Here is a 22,168-nt window from a genome sequence, read left to right as displayed (position 1 = left end):
TCTGCAGTTATTTCACCATTGTTTGTTGTTTGTTGTGTGTGTGTGTGTGTTTTGAAACAGTAATAATTTCTGCAGTCATTTCACCATTGTGGTTTGTGCGTGTGTGTGTTGAAACAGTAATAATTTCTGCAGTCATTTCACCATTGTGGTTTGTGCGTGTGTGTGTTGAAGGGAAAAAAAAAGGACTTGACCCCTGGAGATTGCAAGTTCAAAGACTGCCCAGAAAAAAATGTCCATCACCAGAACACACACTGGGCAGCTGCTCTTTTCGGGAGGCACCTCAGGCTTCGATCACCCATTTAACGTTTATTGACCCCGTCTGCAATATCTGGAGTGGATGCACTCGTTCAACTCAACTCGGAATTATCCACCATCAAACGATTCAAAGTAAGTAAGTTTCTTTCTATTATTCACCATCAAAGTAAGTCAGTTTCTTTCTATTATCCACCATCAAAGTAAGTCAGTTTCTTTCTATTATCCACCATCAAAGTAAGTCAGTTTCTTTCTATTATCCACCATCAAAGTAAGTCAGTTTCTTTCTATTATCCACCATCAAAGTAAGTCAGTTTCTTTCTATTATCCACCATCAAAGTAAGTCAGTTTCTTTCTACTATTTCCACCATCAAAGTAAGTCAGTTTCTTTCTATTATCCACCATCAAAGTAAGTCAGTTTCTTTCTATTATCCACCATCAAAGTAAGTCAGTTTCTTTCTATTATCCACCATCAAAGTAAGTCAGTTTCTTTCTATTATCCACCATCAAAGTAAGTCAGTTTCTTTCTATTATCCACCATCAAAGTAAGTCAGTTTCTTTCTATTATCCACCATCAAAGTAAGTCAGTTTCTTTCTATTATTCACCATCAAAGTAAGTCAGTTTCTTTCTATTATCCACCATCAAAGTAAGTCAGTTTCTTTCTATTATCCACCATCGAAGTAAGTCAGTTTCTTTCTATTATCCACCATCGAAGTAAGTCAGTTTCTTTCTATTATCCACCATCAAAGTAAGTCAGTTTCTTTCTATTATCCACCATCAAAGTAAGTCAGTTTCTTTCTACTATTTCCACCATCAAAGTAAGTCAGTTTCTTTCTATTATCCACCATCGAAGTAAGTCAGTTTCTTTCTATTATCCACCATCGAAGTAAGTCAGTTTCTTTCTATTATTCACCATCAAAGTAAGTCAGTTTCTTTCTATTATCCACCATCAAAGTAAGTCAGTTTCTTTCTATTATTCACCATCAAAGTAAGTCAGTTTCTTTCTACTATTTCCACCATCAAAGTAAGTCAGTTTCTTTCTATTATCCACCATCAAAGTAAGTCAGTTTCTTTCTATTATCCACCATCAAAGTAAGTCAGTTTCTTTCTATTATCCACCATCAAAGTAAGTCAGTTTCTTTCTACTATTTCCACCATCAAAGTAAGTCAGTTTCTTTCTATTATTCACCATCAAAGTAAGTCAGTTTCTTTCTATTATCCACCATCAAAGTAAGTCAGTTTCTTTCTATTATCCACCATCAAAGTAAGTCAGTTTCTTTCTATTATCCACCATCAAAGTAAGTCAGTTTCTTTCTATTATCCACCATCAAAGTAAGTCAGTTTCTTTCTATTATTCACCATCAAAGTAAGTCAGTTTCTTTCTATTATCCACCATCAAAGTAAGTCAGTTTCTTTCTATTATTCACCATCAAAGTAAGTCAGTTTCTTTCTATTATTCACCATCAAAGTAAGGTTTTTTTCTTGCTTGTGCTTTCTCTTGCATGCTCTCTCTTCCTCTCCTTCACGTTCTCTAGGTCTGCCCAACACAGTGCATTTTTCCCCACAGACTAACCTGCCCATACAGTCGCCACACACACACACACACACTCAGATGCAGACAGTCGGACACCATACCAAATCTGTAGTCTTCACTACACAAGTGAAAACTTAAGAACAAGTATATATTCAGGAACAGTAATGGGTACCTTGGTGTGATGTGGTGTAACGTTGCATGGATTTAAATAAGTTGTAATGAATCAGCCCACCGTTTTCATTCTATTAATTCATTAAATTGGATACATATGAATGTATTGCAGATTATCTTAAAACTAGATACACCAATGAACACAAAACAGTGACACTGACAAGTGGATGATCTTTATTTCCAAAAAGAAGACAAAGAGAGCACAGGTAACACGCACACAGACAAGTGATCATAAATAAGGGATTTTCTTATGTACAAGCATGCACCCCCCCCCCCCCCCCCTTTTTCGTTAAATTTGTGTGTGTAAATTAAGGGGCACACATACTCTTTTCTTTCTCTCGTCCCTGCCCCCTCTTACATTTCTTAATGAACAGGCAAACACCCTTCGGTCCCTCTCACCTCCCATCCCCTTTGGTTTTTTATTTGTCCAATGAACCCTCCATTGAAAGAAAAATCCAACCTGTTTTGTATGCATTTAAACATTTGTTCTTGGCAGGGAGTCATTTATGTTTCCAGTCCCCTGCTGACTCAAATGTATGTGTTCCCTCCCCATCATCTCTTGGCCTACCCCCCCCCCCCCCCCCCCCCAACAGGTAATATCTCTCTGCCTCGAAGAATCCTTTATATCACAATCATTTCAGCAAAGAACAGACTACTGCTCATTGTTCATATGGTTCCCCTAAACTTAAGTTACTGTCCTCCGTCCCCATGTTAACCCAGGTGTACTACAGGTGTAAGTACAGGTGTGAATCTTACCTGGCCTGGGCTCCATATTGTTTGGCATGGGTATCTGGCCTGCTGCTGAACCTGGGGGCTGTTGATATAGAAGGGCAGGGAACTCTTGTTAGAAACACCCATGGGTACACAATGTTATTCACACATTATCACCCACTCCTTTGTTTTCTATGCCCAGCTAGCTTCAGTTTAATTTGTCCATGCTTCTGCATCCTTTTTACATTTAGTCAAGTTTTGACTAAATGTTTTAACATAGAGGGGGGAATCGAGACAAGGGTCGTGGTGTATGTGTGTGTGTGTGTGTGTGTGTGTCTGTCTGTGTGTGTGTGTGCAGAGCGATTCAGACTAAACTACTGGACCGATCTTTATGAAATTTGACATGAGAGTTCCTGGGAATGATATCTCCAGACTTTTTTTTCTTCGATAAATGTCTTTGATGACGTCATATCCGGCATTTTGTAAAAGTTGAGGCGGCACTGTCACACCCTCATTTTTCAATAAAATTGATTGAAATTTTGGCAAAGCAATCTTCGACGAAAGGCCGGACTTTGGTATTGCATTTCAGCTTGGGGGCTTAAAATTTAATTAATGACTTTGGTCATTAAAAATCTGAAAATTGTAATTAAAATTATTTTTTTATAAAACGATCCAAAACTACGTTTATCGTATTGTTCATCATTTTCTGATTCAAAAAACATATAATTATGTTATATTCGGATTAAAAACAAGCTCTGAAAATTAAAAATATAAAAATTATGATTAAAATTAAATTTCCGAAATCGATTTAAAAACAATTTCATCTTATTCCTTGTCGGTTCCTGATTCCAAAAACATATAGATATGATATGTTTGGATTAAAAACACGTTCAGAGAGTTAAAAAGAATAGAGATATAGAAAAGCGGGCTATCCTCCTCAGCGCAACCGCTACCGCGCTTTTCTGTATTGTTAATTTCACTGCCTTTGCCACGAGCGGTGGACAGACGATGCTACGAGTGTACGGTCTTGCGGAAAAAATGCAATGCGTTCAGTTACATTCTGTGAGTTTGACTGAGCTTGACTAAATGTTGTATTTTCGCCTTACGCGACTTGTTCTTTTCTTTGTGTTATTCATCTATTTGGGCTACTCGCTAAAAAAACAATTTGACAACAATATCCCTGACAACAGATAAGTCCAACCTTTTTCATTGACCTTAGCATAACAAACTACCTTCAACATCTTTTAGATGAAAAAAAGGTGTAAGGACTTGCTTTGCTCAGATTTCCATTGTTTCAAAATAGCAGAACCACCCGGGTACAGTAGAACCCCACTTAAAAAATCTGAGAAAATCAGGTCTTAAAAAGAAGGGAGTCTTAAAATGGGGGTTAATTTACAGAGATTATGAACCAAGCGACTGAGAAAATCAGGTCTTAAAAAGAAGGGAGTCTTAAAATGGGGGTTAATTTACAGAGATTATGAACCAAGCGACTGAGAAAATCAGGTCTTAAAAAGAAGGGAGTCTTAAAATGGGGGTTAATTTACAGAGATTATGAACCAAGCGACTGAGAAAATCGGGTCTTAAAAAGGGGGTTCCACTGTAATATGCGAGAAGAACAAAACAAGGCTACTCATGGAACAATGAATACATTTGGTGAAAAATGAAAGTGGTTTGACTTACGCCATTAAAATCGTTGGGCATTCGAACAGGAACCCGGGGACCACCTGGATACCTGGGAGACATAAATGGCTGCAACAAAAGAACGGCATGTGTCAATCATTTTTCCCAATCGGACACAGGTGAAGCAACATTCCCGCGTTGTATGTAGTACACAACAGTTGGACACCTTCGCCTGGAGACCTTTTCAGGCTGTGAAGTTGTTCAGCACACAGGAAATGTGCCAACTATTGGAAACATCCTGAGAAGAATGGTTGCAGAACTCTGTGATATTTCATGACCAAAGAAACTGTGCATAGGAACCTGGTGAGAATGAAGGCGGTAAACAAGTACCTTGCGGGAGAAGAGAACTCAACTGTTTTAGTGCAAGTTCCCAATGCACTTGGTGTGTTTGCCTGCAAAACTTGTGAGGCCCACAAACGGGAACAATCTTTCTTTTCAAATGGTTTAAAAAATAAGTTTGGTGGTGCAGGAGTGGTACCGTTTTTCTGACAAAAGATTACATTGCTGTGCCAATTCGTTTGTCTGTAAACTGAGCCGATTCCATCTAGTAAGTTGAATAACCTGTCCCTTTTCTCTCTCTTGTTTTGGGGTGAGAAGAAAAATAAGTCAGTCACAACACCACACACAAAATTATAATTGGGGCCAGGTGTGGACCAAAACTTCACTGCTCTATACTACTTTCACCACTTCAAGATAAAAAATAAACAGTCTTAATTTTGATGTTCTCCCATCTCCTATGCACTACTTGCTCTTTCAGATTTGGCAATGTTTTCAGTTCTATCCCAGTGAAGCAATGCTAATGGGGTTTCAGATATTTCATCACATAGAAAACACTTTGCAATCACAGAAGCACTTCCTGCAATCAAATAAGGAAAGGATCTCCGACCTGATTTTTATGTATTGTGCACACAGCAATCTCTTCTCTTATTCCCAAGCCTCAACCATACAAGGCTCTGTGAGGATGACAGCCGAGTTTGCTCTGCCTTTCATCTGACAACTCCATATCCAGTTTCAACCAGAATTTTTGTTGTTGAGGTTATTCATTGCAGAGTGTTTTATGTGTGTCTTCCTTTATGCATTTTTGTTGTTGGCCCAAGTTGCAACTCTATGCCACCTTGGGATCAAAGGTATTGCATATCAAAATGGCAGCAGATGAAAGTCAACCGCCTAACATTCTGATACGCATAGGAGATAGAAGAAGCTTTAAATAGAATAGATAGAAAGGTTTGCAGTGCAGTATTCCATTATGCTGAGAAAATAGCAGAAACTGTTTTTGAAGTTTCTGGTTTTCTTTTTTGTCATGCACAGCTGCAAGCTCATAGAGAGACATGAAATATGCTGAACAAACCTGATGCCACTCATGAGGGTAATTAAACATTGCAGGAAAAGCAATTAAGACAATATTACTGCTATGAATACAGCACTTAGCACGTGCTTTCCTCCTGTCTGACAGCAGTGCAGCTCTCATCAAAACTCTCTTTGCCAAACAATGTTGACAATGCAGAAGCGGTTTGGATTTTGTTACAATGGATTTTACCCAGACTTTTTTTTTATTTCAAGTGAATTACAAGACGCCTGGTTGTTTTACATGCAACTAATCCTAACCAGTCATCTTGGGACAGAATTAGAGCCAGAATTGTGAAAGACAAGTTACAAGATTTCACTCTGACCCCCCCCCCCTTCAGATCTTTCCTCCACCCCCTCCCAGTCCCACCACTAATTTAAATTGTGAACAGCCTGTGAAGTTGGGTCCCCTGACAGTTGGACGGGAAAGGAAATGAAAATGCTTCATTTGTGTGATTTCCCAGGGAACAAGAGGCGAGTCTTATTCTAGGCCCAAGCAATCAAGAATGTCAGGCAATCAGCAGATAATATGAAAAGACAGCATCCTGAAATCAAGTCAATTTTCCCCCTCTTCTCATTTGTGGTGTGTGTGTGTGTGTGTTGTTTTTAACCTCTTCATTACAGGAACCCCCCCCCCCCCTCCCCCCCTTAGATGACTCACCCATTTCAGGCCCCTGTTATTAACATTTTATGGAAAATGCTGAGTTCCTTCTTTAAATTACCTGTCTTTCACCATTGTGGATTGGTTTTTTTGTTTGTGTGTGTGTGCCAAACTGCTCATGCTCAAACTGATGTAGCAATACTGCACTTGCAGAATAATCCACAAGAAAAGTGTGGCTGCCAAATGGATGCAGATGAATAAACCACTGTAGACCATGAGGTATCCAACCTTCAAAACAATACAGCTTCCTGTATCAATACTTCCTGAGTAAGGTTTCTAATGCAACACTATAGTAGACAACTGTAGACCATGAGGCATCCAACCTTCAAACCAATACAGCTTCCTGTATTAATACTTCCTGAGTAAGGTTTCTAATGCAACACTATAGTAGAAAACTGTAGACCATGAGGCATCCAACCTTCAAACCAATACAGCTTCCTGTATTTATTATGGGGGCGAGGACGCCCCCATTCTATACGGATAGTTTCGAGGTTGACCATGGGCAGCGCCATTTTGTTGTGAAATACGTCATCAGTTTGTGTACACAGGAAGTTGTGACATCCGTCACCCTATGGGAGGGGTGACGTCAAAATTGTTCATCTGTAGAAAGTTGTGAAATCCGTCACCCTATGGGAGGGGTGACGTCAAAATTGGTCATCACAGAGTTTGTGTAACACAGGAAGTTGTGAAATACGTCACCCTATGGGAGGGGTGACGTCAAAATTGTTCAACAAAAACATGATATGTCGCATTGTGCAGGGTCAACTGCAACAAACTCAAACCGAGCCATTCATACCTAGCTGTATTTGAGTGACTTATATACCCGACATTTTTATTTCTTATTTTTAGCACAGGTGTAGGAAAAATCATGAACCAAAATGTTATTTATTTTCTAATTTAACATTTTTTTTACAAATATGACCATGGTCTTTTAAACATACAGTGACATTAAACATTGTTATGTTAAAAAAAAGAAAAAAGAAAAAAAGCTTTTGTGCACAAATCAGAAAATACATTGTACATTTTACCTACAGGCCAAACCGTGAGTGTCTGTGGCAAAGCCCGACCCAGGAAATTGCACTGATTTTATATTTAGATCAGAGAGAAATTGTCAAGAACAGGCGCTTGCATTTGGATGTGTCCAATGATAGTAGGTTTGGTTGTGATCAATCAGAATAATGTAGGAATAAAAATGTATGACAGTTTAGTATGATGACATGTAATTCACATATGCTGAAATATGATATTATACATCATGTAATATTATTATGGCTGTTGCCATGACCATGAAACCCAACAAAGGTTTAATGTAATGTAATTCAAAATACCAAAACCGAGCACCTATTAATCTCGTCTTTGCGCGTGAAGATTGAGGCCGTCTGCCAGTAGCGGTTAGGTCATACAGTGGAACCCCTCTCTAGCGACCTTTAAAATGTTGACAAAAATCGGTCCTTGTGGAGGGGGGTCCTTACAGAGGGAGGGGGCGGAGTCAGGGGGCCACAAAGAAAGTCAGATTTAAAAAAAAAAAGAAAACAGAGAAGTTTGAGTTGCTGACGACCGTTCTCTCTGAAAGCAAACTGCTTCGATTTCATGTTTGTCCTTGGTGTCCACCAGTTCTGGTGCATGTACTACCCTGGCCAAGTTTCCTCTCAAGACATCAAAGAGACCGCCCCAGTATACTCTACAGCCTCTGGGCGAACCACCTCTCATAGCTAAAACTGGGTCAATGACCCCTGGGAAGAAGGTCAGTGTCTATAAAAATTTTACTCCTAGGCCTGCGGCCAGGGGGGGGGGGGGGGGGGAGTATACCGGTACCATTTGAGAATCAGACCAAATGAGAATTGAACCATTTGAGAACATCCTTTTTTTTCAATCACTACATCGAAGGCCTGCGGCCCGGGGTTCACATGGGTTGGTTTGTTTGTTTGTTTCAAACCCACACCCATATACACACATTTCCCATTTAAACCATTTGTCGGCCCCCTGTCGATATTTATCGACTAAGTTCCTTGTACTTCCTGAGTAAGGTTTCTAATGCAACACTATAGTAGAAAACTGTAGACCATGAGGCATCCAACCTTCAAACCAATACAGCTTCCTGTATTAATACTTCCTGAGTAAGGTTTCTAATGCAACACTATAGTAGAAAACTGTAGACCATGAGGCATCCAACCTTCAAAACAATACAGCTTCCTGTATTTATACTTCCTGAGTAAGGTTTCTAATGCAACACTATAGTAGAACCCCAAAAGACTGAGGAAACGGTTGAAGGGGGATAACACCTTCATTAGCAACGTGCTGCATGGCAAGACTGAAGAGTTACTCCCCTTCAAGTCCCTTTCCAAAGAAATCGACTGGTGTACACCAACTATGTTTAATATTATATGAGATATTCATAACATACAAAAATCTATTCTCAAAATAAATTTGATACCCAACAAACAGTCCAAACATATAGCAATAATGTCTTATTTGATCATTTTGATGTAGAGAATTGTGTGGGTTTTTTTCAGTGGATAATCCGTGTTCATTATATTCCAAGAAAAAACCAAATCCATTTAGTTTTATAAAGAAAGAAATTCGAGCAAAGGCTCACATTTTGTAGTTTCTAAATGAATCAAAAACATGTTTCAAAGTGAAAAGTCTACATCATTAATGTCATTGAACTCAAATAAAACAATATCTTCACAAATCACAAATGCACACAGCCACAAATGACAGTTCCAAACTGAAATCAAGAAAGAACAAAATATCTCTAGAGCTACGGCTTGAAAGAAGCCTGAAAGAGTTTCAACAAAATATGCACATTAGCTGTTAAAATGACAAGCAGAACTACAAACTGAATCAAATGAGAATACAAATAGGAGGGACCAACACCCCAAATTAGTTGTAAGCTTTGAAATGTTTTATATTGTAGTAGTAGAGTTATTCCTCTATCACAATTGAAAATACAAAACATAAACCACAGAAATCAAGAACAAAACAAAATACACAAACAGCCAGACAGAGATAGAACAAGTATTCAGCATGGTTAACTGGATTATTAAAGCTATAATTAAGACTATGTTAACAAAACCTTCGCCTATTAAACTTTAATAAATTCTGCATGTGGTTTGCTTTATGGAAATATCAATGTATGTGTATGCACACACAAATATTACTGTCAGTGAATAGGAAGAGTTCCTTGAATTTGATTAATTCTGTCTGGATTGCACTTGACTGCAGCATGGCGGCTGTAGTTTTGGTAATACTTGTGGAGTAAGAAACATAGCCTCATAGCCTTCGAGTTCAAATCAAATACCGGTAGTAATAAACAGACAATCAAATACCGATTCTAAAGTATTACTTTGATTTTGCGATAAGATGGGGACACTCAATTTTAATTCCAAAGTCTTATAAAAACGCAAAAGAGTTGTTGAGATCTCGAACATCTTGCTCCCCTACAATCAAAAATGGTTATGGGACTACCTTTCATACAAACACTCAACTTTTCTTTAGAAATGTGTGGGTATAGATTCTTTTCCGGTATGTTTCACTTTCCTAGAAGAGCTAACCTACTTTTAAGTTTTCTCGGGTCTGCCTTGTGCAAAATTGCAGCAACAGCGATACTGCTTGCTGCAATAAAAAAATCTTAGGCGCTTTGAAGTTGGAAAATAAAATGTTAGAAAGAAAGAATGTGACCATTAATTGTCTGACCTAACCAGTCTGGCAGGGAAGAACAACACTTAATTTTGGAAAAGGTTTATCTACAAGTTTTTGCCCTTACAATATGCACTACATTTATTAATATATCAGATGGTGCGTCAATAAATTGGGTTTGTTTCCTTATTTTATTGGACAATATATTTATGAGTTGTATTTATCTGTTCACAGATGGAGCTGGATTCAGCGAAGAATCCAGCGGAGGCTGTCCAAAGACTACCGGCATGGAGGTGTAGACACGCTTGACTGTCTGAATCGCACAGAAAAAACACAAGTTAATATCTACCTATATGAAGCAAGAGGCACAACTCAAAACAAGACAAGGAGAGAGACAAGGAGAGAGAAAGCATCTACCAAACAGGAACACAACTGAACAGAAGAAGCATCAAACATGACCAGACAAGAATATAAATGAAAGGAGAGGCATGAGAATGCTGAACCAGAGCTGAGACTTTCACCACAACTGTGTGACCACAATGTTGCAGCAAAAAACTCTGAACTGGTTCTGGAGCTTCCAACTTCTCCAGCTCTCTCTCACTGCTGTAGTGCCAATGTTGTTGTTGTTGATCAGTTTTTACATTACATTTTTTTTTTTTTAGGCATTTCTTAATGTCTGCAATCTATACAAAATCTACAGCTGTTGAAAAATGAATCCAAACTACAATGACGAAAATGTTACGTAGGAAATTAACAAGTCTCTTTTAGATCAGGTTAAAATGATCTGTTTCTCTAACTTGCGAGTGAACTTTTTTCAAAGACAGCACTGTTTGAATTGAGCTCTCCAAAACAATTGCCACCAAGCAAGGCTTTCAAATTCAATTTTCATCCAAAATGTTTTCCCAGTATATCCAACAATCATTTTTTTCTTCAGGAAGACTGAGAGACTGCATGTTTCTCGTCGGGCAGGTATAAATACAATTTAAAAACTTGCATCATATTTTTGTGATTTTTCAAGCATTTAATTTCGTCTTCAACAATCCCTGACTTACGCTCGTTAGAGACCACTGTCCACCCAATGCAGACAACAACACTGGCACTCGCAGAGTGAGAGCAGAAGAGACGAAGAAGAGCACAATGACCACTACGATGACGAGATACTCACTTGGTTGGGCCCCGGGCCGGGCCCCATCATGGGGTTGTGAGGCGGAGGGTGGGGGGACGGCTGAGAGGCAAAAGGCTGTGTATGTCAGTATTCATGACAGGCAAAAGGCTGTGTATGTCAGTATTCAAGGAACCTAGGCTACTTCATGAGGAGCTATTCAAGGAATCTAGGCTTCTTCATGACAGGCTAATGGCTGTGTTTGTCAAAATTCAAGGGAATCGGAATCTAGTTTTCTTCAGTTTTTCAAGTCAGTCTGCTGTGTGAAGAAGTTCCTTCCTGTGTTGTGATAGTTACAAGGTCAATGCTGACGAACTGGGTCCAATGTGTGGGTGTTGAAAATGTGAGTAAAGACTGTCGATTAATCTGTCATATTCTCATATGATACGCCTTTTTAATCAGCTTTTAAATGTATTTGCAACCGTAGTCAGGTCCAAGTATGCCACTAAGGGCTAAGTTGAAATCAACTCTTTCATTATTCTGTTGAACAATTAATTCCTCCATAATTACTTATCTACTTGAAATTCTGTTTTTTGGGTTTTTTTACTTGCCAATGAACTTAGAAAAGTCCCTTGAAATGGTATCTTTCTTATTACTCTTGTGTTCTACTGTACGGTGGTGGAAGGGAAACAACTCCTCGCTTGATTCAACTCACTTTTGTAATAGGATTACTTCCCTTGCACTGAGTCAGAGAATGAATAGGATAACTCTAGCCGTTTTTTGTCCAGAGCTGTAGTAGTGCTTGCCTCCCTTGCATTAGGACTATGTTCTCACAGTATTTCAAACCTGTGTGTGCAGTAAAACCCTCTGTGCAAAATGTGCAGTACTTGTTGGATCTTTGTGAACATACCATTTTACCAAAGCAATAAGGTCTGTCCAAGACTCAACAGAATTTATCAGAAGCAACCGTTCTAAGCAATGCCAGAGAGAACAACAATCCAAAAGCAGATCCAAACCATACAGTTAGCTGAGCAATTTCATAATTATTTTCTCCAGAAATGATTTTGTTTTCACTCTGATTTTTTGAGTTGTAAAACCACCCTCACAAATGACTTTGTTTTATTCCTCTTTAAATCTGGGCAGAGCTTAGAAGGGTTCCTACTGCTAACTCTGTGACAGGAACACAGACTATCTAGGGGAAAAGGAAGGTGGTGGACGAGGTACTTACAGGGAAAAAGCCAGGACCCCCTGGCATCGGGCCGCCTGGCATGCCATCCTGTGGGGGCATCTGACCTAGTGGACTTGGTGCTGCTGCATTCTGAAACACATGACAGATCATTTCATGAACATTCTGAAAGTGAAACACACCACAAACAGATTCCACACAACAGATTATTTCTTTTTTTCCTCTCATGATGAACATTCTGAAAGTGAAACACAACAGACAATCTTAAGACGATTTTCGAAAATAATTCTGTCAGGATTTTCAGCGCTCTGGAAGAGTAAGAGCCCAATAACCTCGGACAAACTTTTCACAACATCCGGAGCATGTTCCACGCTTCAGATCGGCTCTTATCCCCGATTCGGGATGAACTACTATTTCTGATGTGAATGTTATGACAGCGCGCGCACAATATAATACCTTTTTCTTTCCAAAATCAGCAATCAAGAGTTCATTGAAGTTCACAATTTGTTGCTGTAAATGATTGCTGGAATGTTGTGATTGCTCACAAAATGTTTTAATCAAGGTCACCTGGGTTTGGCTTGAGGTCACATGAGTTTAGAAAAACACACGTTCCTAACTAAAGCCATCGGTGGCGATTCGTGGCTCTGATGATTATACCTTAAAAAGAAAATGATATTTGGCGCACACTGCATAACATACACATCAGAGTTAGTTGTTCAGCAGGTAAGCCTTCTGAAACTGAAAAATGTCTATAACCCGAATATCAAAAATGGGCTATTTCATGTGTTAACATAGACAGAAAAAGCATAGTACCAAATTTGCATAATATGACATCCCTGTTAATTTCACCTAGGGTGACTGAACTTTAAAAAAATATATGAACACAAAAGTGCAATAAGTCTAAATGGCACAAGCCTTGATGGACCTAACAGACTCCACAAAAAGCCTAAAGCACAATTAATCACTAGTATCTGACACACTAGTATCTACAATTTGTCTACATTATCTTATATAAGTGGTCGTTGTCTATAAAATGTAAGCTATTAATGCTTTTATTTTATTTCTTATGAGGAAACTTTTTATATGTAAAATGTTGAATTTTAATGTCCAGTATAAAGCGCCATGAGACTGCCATTTGGCGGTGAACAGCGCTATAAAAGAATGTTTTATTATTAGTAGTAGTATCTGACATCAGTATGGAAAAATTAAACAAACGACCAACCTCAAGCACACTTCTATCATTCTTTCTTTATTTGGTGTTTAACGTCGTTTTCAACCGTTCAAGGTTATATCGCGACGGAGAAAGGGGGGGGGGGGGGGGGGGGGGATAGAGCCACTTGTTAATTGTTTCTTGTTCACAAAAGCACTAATAAAAAAAATTGCCCCAGGGGTTCTATCATTCATACACTTTTAAAATGTAACCTCTTTGCTCACTGAAGTTTCAATAAATTGAGTGTGAAGGTCAACAGTCAAGTCTGTAACAGGTGTAAATTTGACCCTTTGCAGGACACACAGCCAAGCAGGCCCAACCCAAGATAGCCCTCATCATTACATGTATCAGGTGCCATAGGGATGGACTGGTGGTGGTGGTGCTGGTGTGTGTGTGTGTGTATGCATGTGTGTGTGAGTGTGTGTGTGTGTGTATGCAAGTGTGTGTGTGTGTGTGTGTGTGTATGCAAGTGTGTGTGTGTATGCAAGTGTGTGTGTGTGTGTGTGTGTGTATGTGTGTGTGATCAGAAGCTGATATGCAGAAACAAAATGATAAAAAATACAGATCTTGCAACAGGCAGGGAGGGCCTACCCACAGTTATCTCTCGGAATATATGGAGATGAATAGCAGTAAGCAAACAGGATAGGCCTATGGTGGTCAGACTCTTTACATTAAATCACCCTGTAAATCTGAATGCCGGCATGCCAAAGCACTCAAACACACACTCACAAACACCCTCTCTCTCTTTATCTCTTGCTTTGTACCTGGGTATTGTCTACTACCTAACAATGGAAGATGTTGCAAAATAGGACAGGAGAGTGATGTATGAGATTACATGCCTCACTCACTCCTGCCTGCTTGTGTGTGTGTGTGTGTGTGTGTGTGTGTGTGTGTGTGTGTGTGTCAGTGTGTGGTTGTCAGTGTGTGGTTGTGTGTCAATGTGTGTGTGTGCCTGTGTGTGTCAATGTGAGTGTGTGTGCTGTAATGTGAGTCACCCATGAGAAACATTGAGCAATGCAGGCATGAAAAAGCATTTTTTCATGTGCATGTGATGTCCTACTCAATTTCAGCTATACAGTCTTCCAACCCTGGACTGAATAAGAATTAAGGCCTAACATGCGCCTGTGTCTCTTTGTAAGCAAGGCAAACATGCAAACCATTCTGAAAGCTTTTACTAATTTTTTCACAATGAGTTTCCGACAAATCATTCAAAAGAACACAGCACAGAGCATGTGTCTTTAAGTTTATTCCTTTTATTTCTGACAACAGGATTCATAGGAGACAGGAAGATTATTTGAAATGTTTCACACTGCCCATGAAAAAATACCAATAGGACGGACATTCAGCACATGCCTGTTCCCTTTTTTAAACCACCAGGATGCTTGATGTTAAGTTTTGCTCGTTTCCTTATGAAATTTCTGAAAATATGCGCATGCACATGAGCACGCACGCACACACAGAGTGACAAACATAGACACAGTCACACTAACGCGATGTCACACACACAGTGACATGCACACACACACACACACAGTGACACACGCACACACACACATACAGTGACACACACACCAAGTTCCATATCTGTAGGCAAGTACAAGGATGCATTGCCTATTTCAAGGGCCCTCATGCTTGCGAAGAAGACTTTTCTCTCGAAAAGATTTTCCTTCTGTGATTTTGTTTTGTAAGACAGGAGAAAGATATACAAAGAATAAAATGTGACCACACACACACACACACACACACAGAGGCGCGCGAAGACGCATCTCATCACTATATTTCGTCCAGACCGAGAAATAAAAGAAACATTTAGACTTAAACTTTTTCAACTTTGTAAAAAAAAAAAAAAACTTTTTACGAAGGGGATGTAGAACGGAAAGAGGGAGGAGGATGGCTTCGTCGGAAAAGGAAAAAAAAACACCAAGAAAAACAAAAACAAAACTTGAAAAAGGGAGAGAAGTGGCAAAATAAGGGAAGAGTTTAGGAATCTGAAACAGTCTGACCTTGCACACCCCCCTGAGTAGAGAAACACGGGCCGCGACCTCCCCCCGCGAGGCTCCCGAGGGGACCGCACTATTTCTTCACGCGCAGTGTCAGCCAGCCTGCGCCTGTTCTTTTACCCCCCGCCCCGTCTCGTTTGCTTTAGTTCACTGTCTGCAGACACAGCGTACCAGACGGTCTTCTTGATCACCTGTGTTCAATTAATTCTGATCGAATCTTCCGAGGATTATCACCAGTCCCTGGTCGCTTCTTGTCAGTGAACTTAACAGTTTACACTTCTTCATCATCAAGACCAAAAGTGTGAGAGAAAAAAGAAAACAGTTTTGATCGTTACATAAGACAAGAACAAAAATCCGTGACCCCCCTCCCTCTCCCCAACTACCCCCTCTTTGCTTAGCATATCAACTTCTTGTCCCTCCTGAGAAGACGTTAAACCCAACATCCCAACATCGTCATCATCGGCCGTGCACTTCTTTTTGTTTGCCATTTGATACTGGGAAATACTGCCTCTAACTCGAACTTCTGTGAGCCCTCACTGCAATGCCATTGGCCATTTTGTACAAATAATTTTTATACTCAAATATTAAATAAATCTCTGCAGAGTTTTCTGTCCCCTGATGCTCGACCCACCCACACAAGGCATCTACATATAAGCTGATGGACTGTATGGTTGTCGGGCACTTCTGGACTTGCACCTACGCTGAAGATGCTGCATCCATCTTTGATGACTGAAAAGCCATGGAGAGGACTCTTGTAGTAAAGTAGTTTTCACCCAGACGACCGCCTACCAGTCTACCAAGAATCATGTGATTGTAGGTCTTTGGAGGTGATAGTCGACATCTGATGTGATCTAAACATCCTAGTTCAAATGACTGTTTTTCACACTTGCAAATCTCACACCGTTACCCCCATCCCTCAAGGAGAAGTACATTGTTGGTACATATGAGTGGCTTCTGTTACGTGTCTTGATACACGTTCAGTGGAATGCACATGTATGCAGAAAAAAAAGGTAAAACAGATTAAAGACTGAACTGTGTGTGTGTGTGTCTGTGTGTATGTCTGTCTGTTGTGTGTGCTCTGAGTGCGCGCGTGTGTGTGTGTGTATGAACCGTTTTCCAATAGTTCTAAATGCAATAACCCCTTCTCTTTTTTTGCTAAAAACTACCACCATCAACACTGCCCGCAAAACGTTGGTCACTACTGGTCAAACCACGACACGTTGGTCAGTAATGCCCAAAACCAAGACCATTCATATTCTAACTCGTGTCAAGCTAAAATCTCAAAATCCCAACATGAAACCATAATTGACGCTAGCAATGTTCGGCGCCCGATCCACTACGCAACGCGCTATCGGTGGCCACAACCACAGGCGCTGGATATGACTCACACCTTCCTACTTGGTATTGTCAGTGTCACACAAACTGTGCTTCGGGTCCGCGACATGCACACATCTCTTTTAACCGTTGCAAACGGAGTGAGAAGTGTACAACTGACATTATTGCTGGTGTGTACTGTAATTTTTTTTAATCTTTTTTTTTTTAAGGATGTGTGTGACACTATACTCATTCATATACACACTCTCACCTAGCAATGGTTAACGCAACCTAAATCAAAATTCAACAGAAGTGCTTTCTCGGTCAAGTAATTTAGTCCCTCGTTCGCCTTCGGTTACTATGGGAAAATCCTTATTATGTGAGCGGCTTAGTTATCACAGCACTGACTTTTTCTTCGAGCGTGTGCACACAGGTACACGCAGTGCGTAAACAACACACGAACGAGGAAGCAAAGAAGAAGGGAAAAAAATAATACAAGTAACACAAAATTATAAAATTTCGTACAGCTTATTTTTCTTGTTCGCATCTAGCATTCACCCCCCCCCCCCCCTCCACTCCTTATTTTGTTCTCATTTCGTAAGTTCAACCACCATAGGTCTAGGGACACCAAGCCAAATACAGAAAAATCAATCAGAGCAGAAGAGCGCGCCGAGTATCATTCACGAACGGTAAATCTGGCTATTCTCGTTCTTCCCTACTATAGCTAACTGCAGACGCGCGCGCGAGGCTCCACAGTAGCGTCGAAGGGAGAGCTGCGGAGAATATCGGTGGCGGTGGACATAATCTGTGTCATCTAACTTTCTATAAAATCAATAATTGGGGTGTGACGCAGGATACAGAAATAAACTCCCTCCTGCCTGCTGGCCTCGGAGTCGGATCAACAGTAAACACGTAAATACCTGCACTCGACTTACATCTCATCGAACCTGCGCCAATCTCAAATTACACTTGTAGTAGGGAAAAACAGGCATAAAGAATACAATGCACTCCCATTTATGCACTCCCATTTTTGAAAATAGCAAAACACCCCACACACTATCAGCTGCAATGATCACACTAAAAATATTCTTCCAAACTCTCCAAGGTGAGGCAATAATAACCAAACAATGCACAATAAAAACTGATAATGCTAACTTTTTTTCACGACTGTGCTCCCCTTCTTTATTTTTTTCTGTTACAAAAAGAAACTTTTTAAATTAAAACGGTACCAATGCCACAACATAAAATATCTGTGAAATTCTACATATCAGAATGGAAGAACTGTTTCAAAGGTGTCTACAGAATGGAATGGTGGTGGTACGAGGGGGGGCGCACAGGCACATTGAACGAACAACTTGGAAAGAATATAGTAGAGTATTCGACTCGACAGTCCTATGTTGACAACAGGTGTTCACATGAAACCATGCATTATTAAAAATAAAATTATGAAAAAAAATAAAAACTTCTTTGCGGAAGGCCAGTAACCGAAATGCACCAGGATGTATACCGGCAATCATCATGGAAGTTTAGCCACATTGTAAGTCTTCAACCATTACGATATTTGCCTTCTTAGACAAAAACAATTCTGAACAACTTTTTTAAAATTTTGTTTATACATTTTACACGAATGTGTTTCCTACTGAGTTGCTGCTGATTTGGAGAAACATGCCAGCCTCAGCCATTGCTAGCAAACGGTAATAAATATACGAGGAAGGAGATTTACACCCTAAGTCGAACACTGTTGTCTATAAAATACGAAGTCCACATCCCTCAAAAGAGCGGTTTTATAGAGAGGTCGCGCGGCGAGCCAAGGCGACGAAAGGAGGAATAAACTGACAAGCTGGCAAGCGCACCCTGTGGGGCCCCAGCGCCGTTTCGCCGGTGGAGCCTCAAGAATTATAAGTCTGTCTACCCCGGCAGCAGCGTGTAAAGCAGCCCCCACTGTAGACCAGACCACAAAACAAGAGTTGAGACAATACCCCTCCAAAAAAACAAACAGCTCTCCTGGACTTCTTCGCGAATTTGTTTTGCGCTGCATTGCACGTACAAATTCGCACATTCTGAAGGCAAAACTCTCTCCATGATAATACATAGGATTGTCACCGAGTTTCCATTTCAGCCATTGATGGAGAGCAATAGAAAGTTTACGGAACAAGCTCAAACAGGACCACGGAATTACGCAGAATTGAGGGAAGAAAGAAGGGATGCATAAAAACCGCAAATGTTGAGAACCTTACAAATGACACGCAGAACTGCATAAAGTCCCCCTCACTAAAGAACAGCGGTCGATGAATGCAACTACTCTCAACAGTTCTACTGTCTACCTACATAATATAGGGGGAGGGCGGTGGTGGCGGTGGCTTTAGCCTGCAAAGCTCTGGCTGCACATTCATGTTAACCCCTTTTAACCCTTTGCCTCCCAAAGTGAGAAGCTGGCGAGTTTTGAGAGAGAAAAGCGGAGGAGATTAGCTGGCGACATATTGACGATGCTTACTCGATGAGACATGATCGCAGCTGTGCACGCTTGGATGCACTGAACCTTTGCCATTGTTTAAAGGGGCAGTCGTCGATTGCTGCATAATCTGAAACTTTGCCATTGTTTAAAGGGGCAGTCCTCGATTGCTACATAAACTGAACCTTTGCCACTGTTTCAGGGGCAGTCCTCGATAGCTACATAAACTGAACCTTTGCGGTTTGCCATTGTTTAAAGGGGCAGTCCTTGATTGCCACATAAACTGAACCTTTGCCATTGTTTAAAGGAGCAGTCCTTGATTTTGACACATAAACTGAACCTTTGCCATTGTTTAAAGGGGCAGTCGTCGATTGCTGCATAATCTGAAACTTTGCCATTGTTTAAAGGGGCAGTCGTCGATGGCTACATAAACTGAACCTTTTCCATTGTTTAAGGGGGCAGTCGTCGATTGCTACATAAATTGAAACTTTTGCCATTGTTTACACAATGACAGGGGCAGTCGTTGATTATACGTTATTTGAACTGTTGACAAAAATATGACATTTTACACAGATCGAGACAGTCAGTGTTCCTCCGAGACCGCGCCAGCAGTCGAGGTGAACAATAACTGTCGAGATATGTGTAAAATGTCATATTTTGGTCAACAATACAAATAACATTAATGTATCGATTGATTTTGTTTTTTTACGATTGAACGCACACAAACATGCACTCTTTTGTAGTATTGGCTAACCGCCTAAATATGAGTTTTTGTCGGACTCGGACGTCACGTGGCTCAAAGAAGGAAAATCAAATGTTCAATCGATACATTGCTGCCATTGTTTAAAGAGGCGGTCGTGGATTGTTACATAAACTGAACCTTTGCCTTTGTTTACAGGCACACTCCTCCCCATGTACACTGTTTGGCCCACCATCTCGGATCTGGACAGGCTTTTACACCAGTTTGTTTGTTTGTTTGCTTAACGCCCAGCCGACCACGAAGGGCCATATCAGGGTGGTGCTGCTTTGACATATAACGTGCGCCACACACAAGACAGAAGTCGCAGCACAGGCTTCATGTCTCACCCAGTCACATTATTCTGACACCGGACCAACCAGTCCTAGCACTAACCCCATAATGCCAGACGCCAGGCGGAGCGGAGCAGCCACTAGATTGCCAATTTTAAAGTCTTAGGTGTGACCCGGCCGGGGCGGACACCTTACCACAAGGCCAACCGTGCCGGTACAGACACAAGAACATCCCTCCACTTGGACACATACCAAAAACCAACACCCCGACTGCTTGCCATGTTGAGTTGGAATTATTGAAAGGTATTAATTTCCTAAAGAGCCAGATGTGGCTTTTATGAAATTAATTCGTCAAGATGTTCAATTTGTGCACAGAGAGCAGCCAGGCTGTTGAATTTTAGTATGCGACCAAGTGGATGGTAGGTCTTGTTCCTGAAAAAGCCTGATCAGATTTGAGATGGTGCCCTGAACTTTTTGCATTGGAAGAAGTGTGTGTGTCTCTAAAGAGAAAGATTTCATGCTTGGAGGCAGGCTGAGAATGGCATTCAATGACATTCTGGCAAAACAGCCGCTGGTTAATAACTCCACAAAAAAACCAACTTCTGGCCGGGTTATTCGGGTTTATAAAAGTGAATTCAAAGAGATCAAAAGTGTGATCACTTCCGACGCCCTTTCTTGTGCACTGCAAAAGTTCTGAAGTCGGCATGGCAGAAGTTTCAAGAAACTTTCCATACACAGAGCCATTTTATCAATACTAACAATAATTTTTTCTTCACACTTCTAGTTTGAGCATGAGTCTTGTCGATCATCGCGGCTACACAATTTCAATATCTAAGCATGTCAAAGGTAACTGTTGAACAACATAACAACAACAAAAAAGTTCAAAATCTGATCTTCAACAACAGAGACCATTTCATCACAATCATGGCACACAGTTTCAGAGTATATGACTGAACTGTTCCTGGTGTTGCACAATCAATTTGTACTTTTCTATCTATGCATCAAATGTCAGGCCTTTTCTTTTCTTCCTTTTTGCCTCGCACATAAGGTGGCAGAGCATCCCCAGCTTCATCCCTGATGGCGCACGTGCATGAGTACCAAGCTGATAGTGTATAGCGAGTCTTGCGCAGAAATCTATCACGTGTTTACGTGGGTTTAGGTGCGTGTGTACCCGGCAAGATGTACGGTGTTTTCGTGAATGTTCAAAAATCACACGGCTGTCGGTGTGAGAAGTGAATCTGAAAATGTGTATCTGTGTGACTGTAAAACAGACGGGAGGGGAAACTACACACAAAAGTGTGCGTATGGGTTCCTGTGTGTGTATGTCTCAGTGAGAGAAAGAGAGAGAGAGAGAGAGAGAGAGAGAGAGAGAGAGAGAGAGAGAGAGAGAGAATGAAAAGTGGCGAGGGCTGGGAGACCCGTGTGGAGCCTCACAGCGCTAGCCACCTGCACTGCCTGGCCCAGCCTCAGTCAGCAAAAGCTATTGATTTCTAAGAGTAGCATGTGATCGCAGCCATCCTCACTTCGCTAGATAGAAGCAGTGAACTGATTTTTTTTTTCTCTACACAATTTTTTTCCTCTTTCCTCTCCCTCAACTCATGAAAATGCTGGCTAAAGAACCGCCTGCTAGGGGACGACAACAGTCAACAAACACACACACATTTTGTGTGTGGGTAATATACTTCTTCGACCCTCGTGTGCGAGAGATACGAGCGAAGACCTCCCCGAAACCACGAGGCCGAGCATCCACGTGGGTACGACACACGTTCACGCACACACAGGGACGCAACTACAGCACAGCAGCTCGATCGCTTCAAATCGGCCGTTACATACCGAACTTCGGTCAGAAAGCCGGGCGATGTGTTCTTTCACTTTTTTTTTT

At 40.7% G+C, this 22,168-nt stretch overlaps 1 protein-coding gene and 1 long non-coding RNA gene across 8 annotated transcripts in view; one reads left to right on the top strand and one right to left on the bottom strand.

Moving 5' to 3' along the window:
• The window catches only part of LOC138966294 (uncharacterized), a 44,599-nt gene extending 30,852 nt beyond the window's left edge, over positions 1-13,747 (top strand). Inside the window, exons 3-4 of the long non-coding RNA XR_011455663.1 lie at positions 172-387; positions 10,228-13,747. This is a non-coding gene — a long non-coding RNA (uncharacterized lncRNA). The remainder of the gene's footprint in view (positions 1-171; positions 388-10,227) is intronic.
• LOC138966290 (single-stranded DNA-binding protein 3-like) overlaps positions 1-22,168 on the bottom strand; it is a 115,955-nt gene that overhangs the window by 72,636 nt on the left and 21,151 nt on the right. For 6 of the 7 annotated variants that reach the window (XM_070338455.1, XM_070338456.1, XM_070338450.1 and 3 more), the window contains exons 6-9: positions 12,324-12,413; positions 11,159-11,218; positions 4,350-4,418; positions 2,715-2,772 (exon numbers count right to left, since the gene is read on the bottom strand). In XM_070338455.1, coding sequence (XP_070194556.1) covers positions 2,715-2,772; positions 4,350-4,418; positions 11,159-11,218; positions 12,324-12,413 — 277 coding nt within the window. The remainder of the gene's footprint in view (positions 1-2,714; positions 2,773-4,349; positions 4,419-11,158; positions 11,219-12,323; positions 12,414-22,168) is intronic. The other variant, XM_070338452.1, reaches the window with a different exon arrangement.

Source organism: Littorina saxatilis, linkage group LG5 (genome assembly GCF_037325665.1).
Source record: "Littorina saxatilis isolate snail1 linkage group LG5, US_GU_Lsax_2.0, whole genome shotgun sequence".
In the NCBI taxonomy this organism is placed as follows: domain Eukaryota; kingdom Metazoa; phylum Mollusca; class Gastropoda; order Littorinimorpha; family Littorinidae; genus Littorina; species Littorina saxatilis.
Note: the sequence above shows the minus strand (reverse complement) of the source record. Positions and strands in the feature narration are given on the sequence as shown.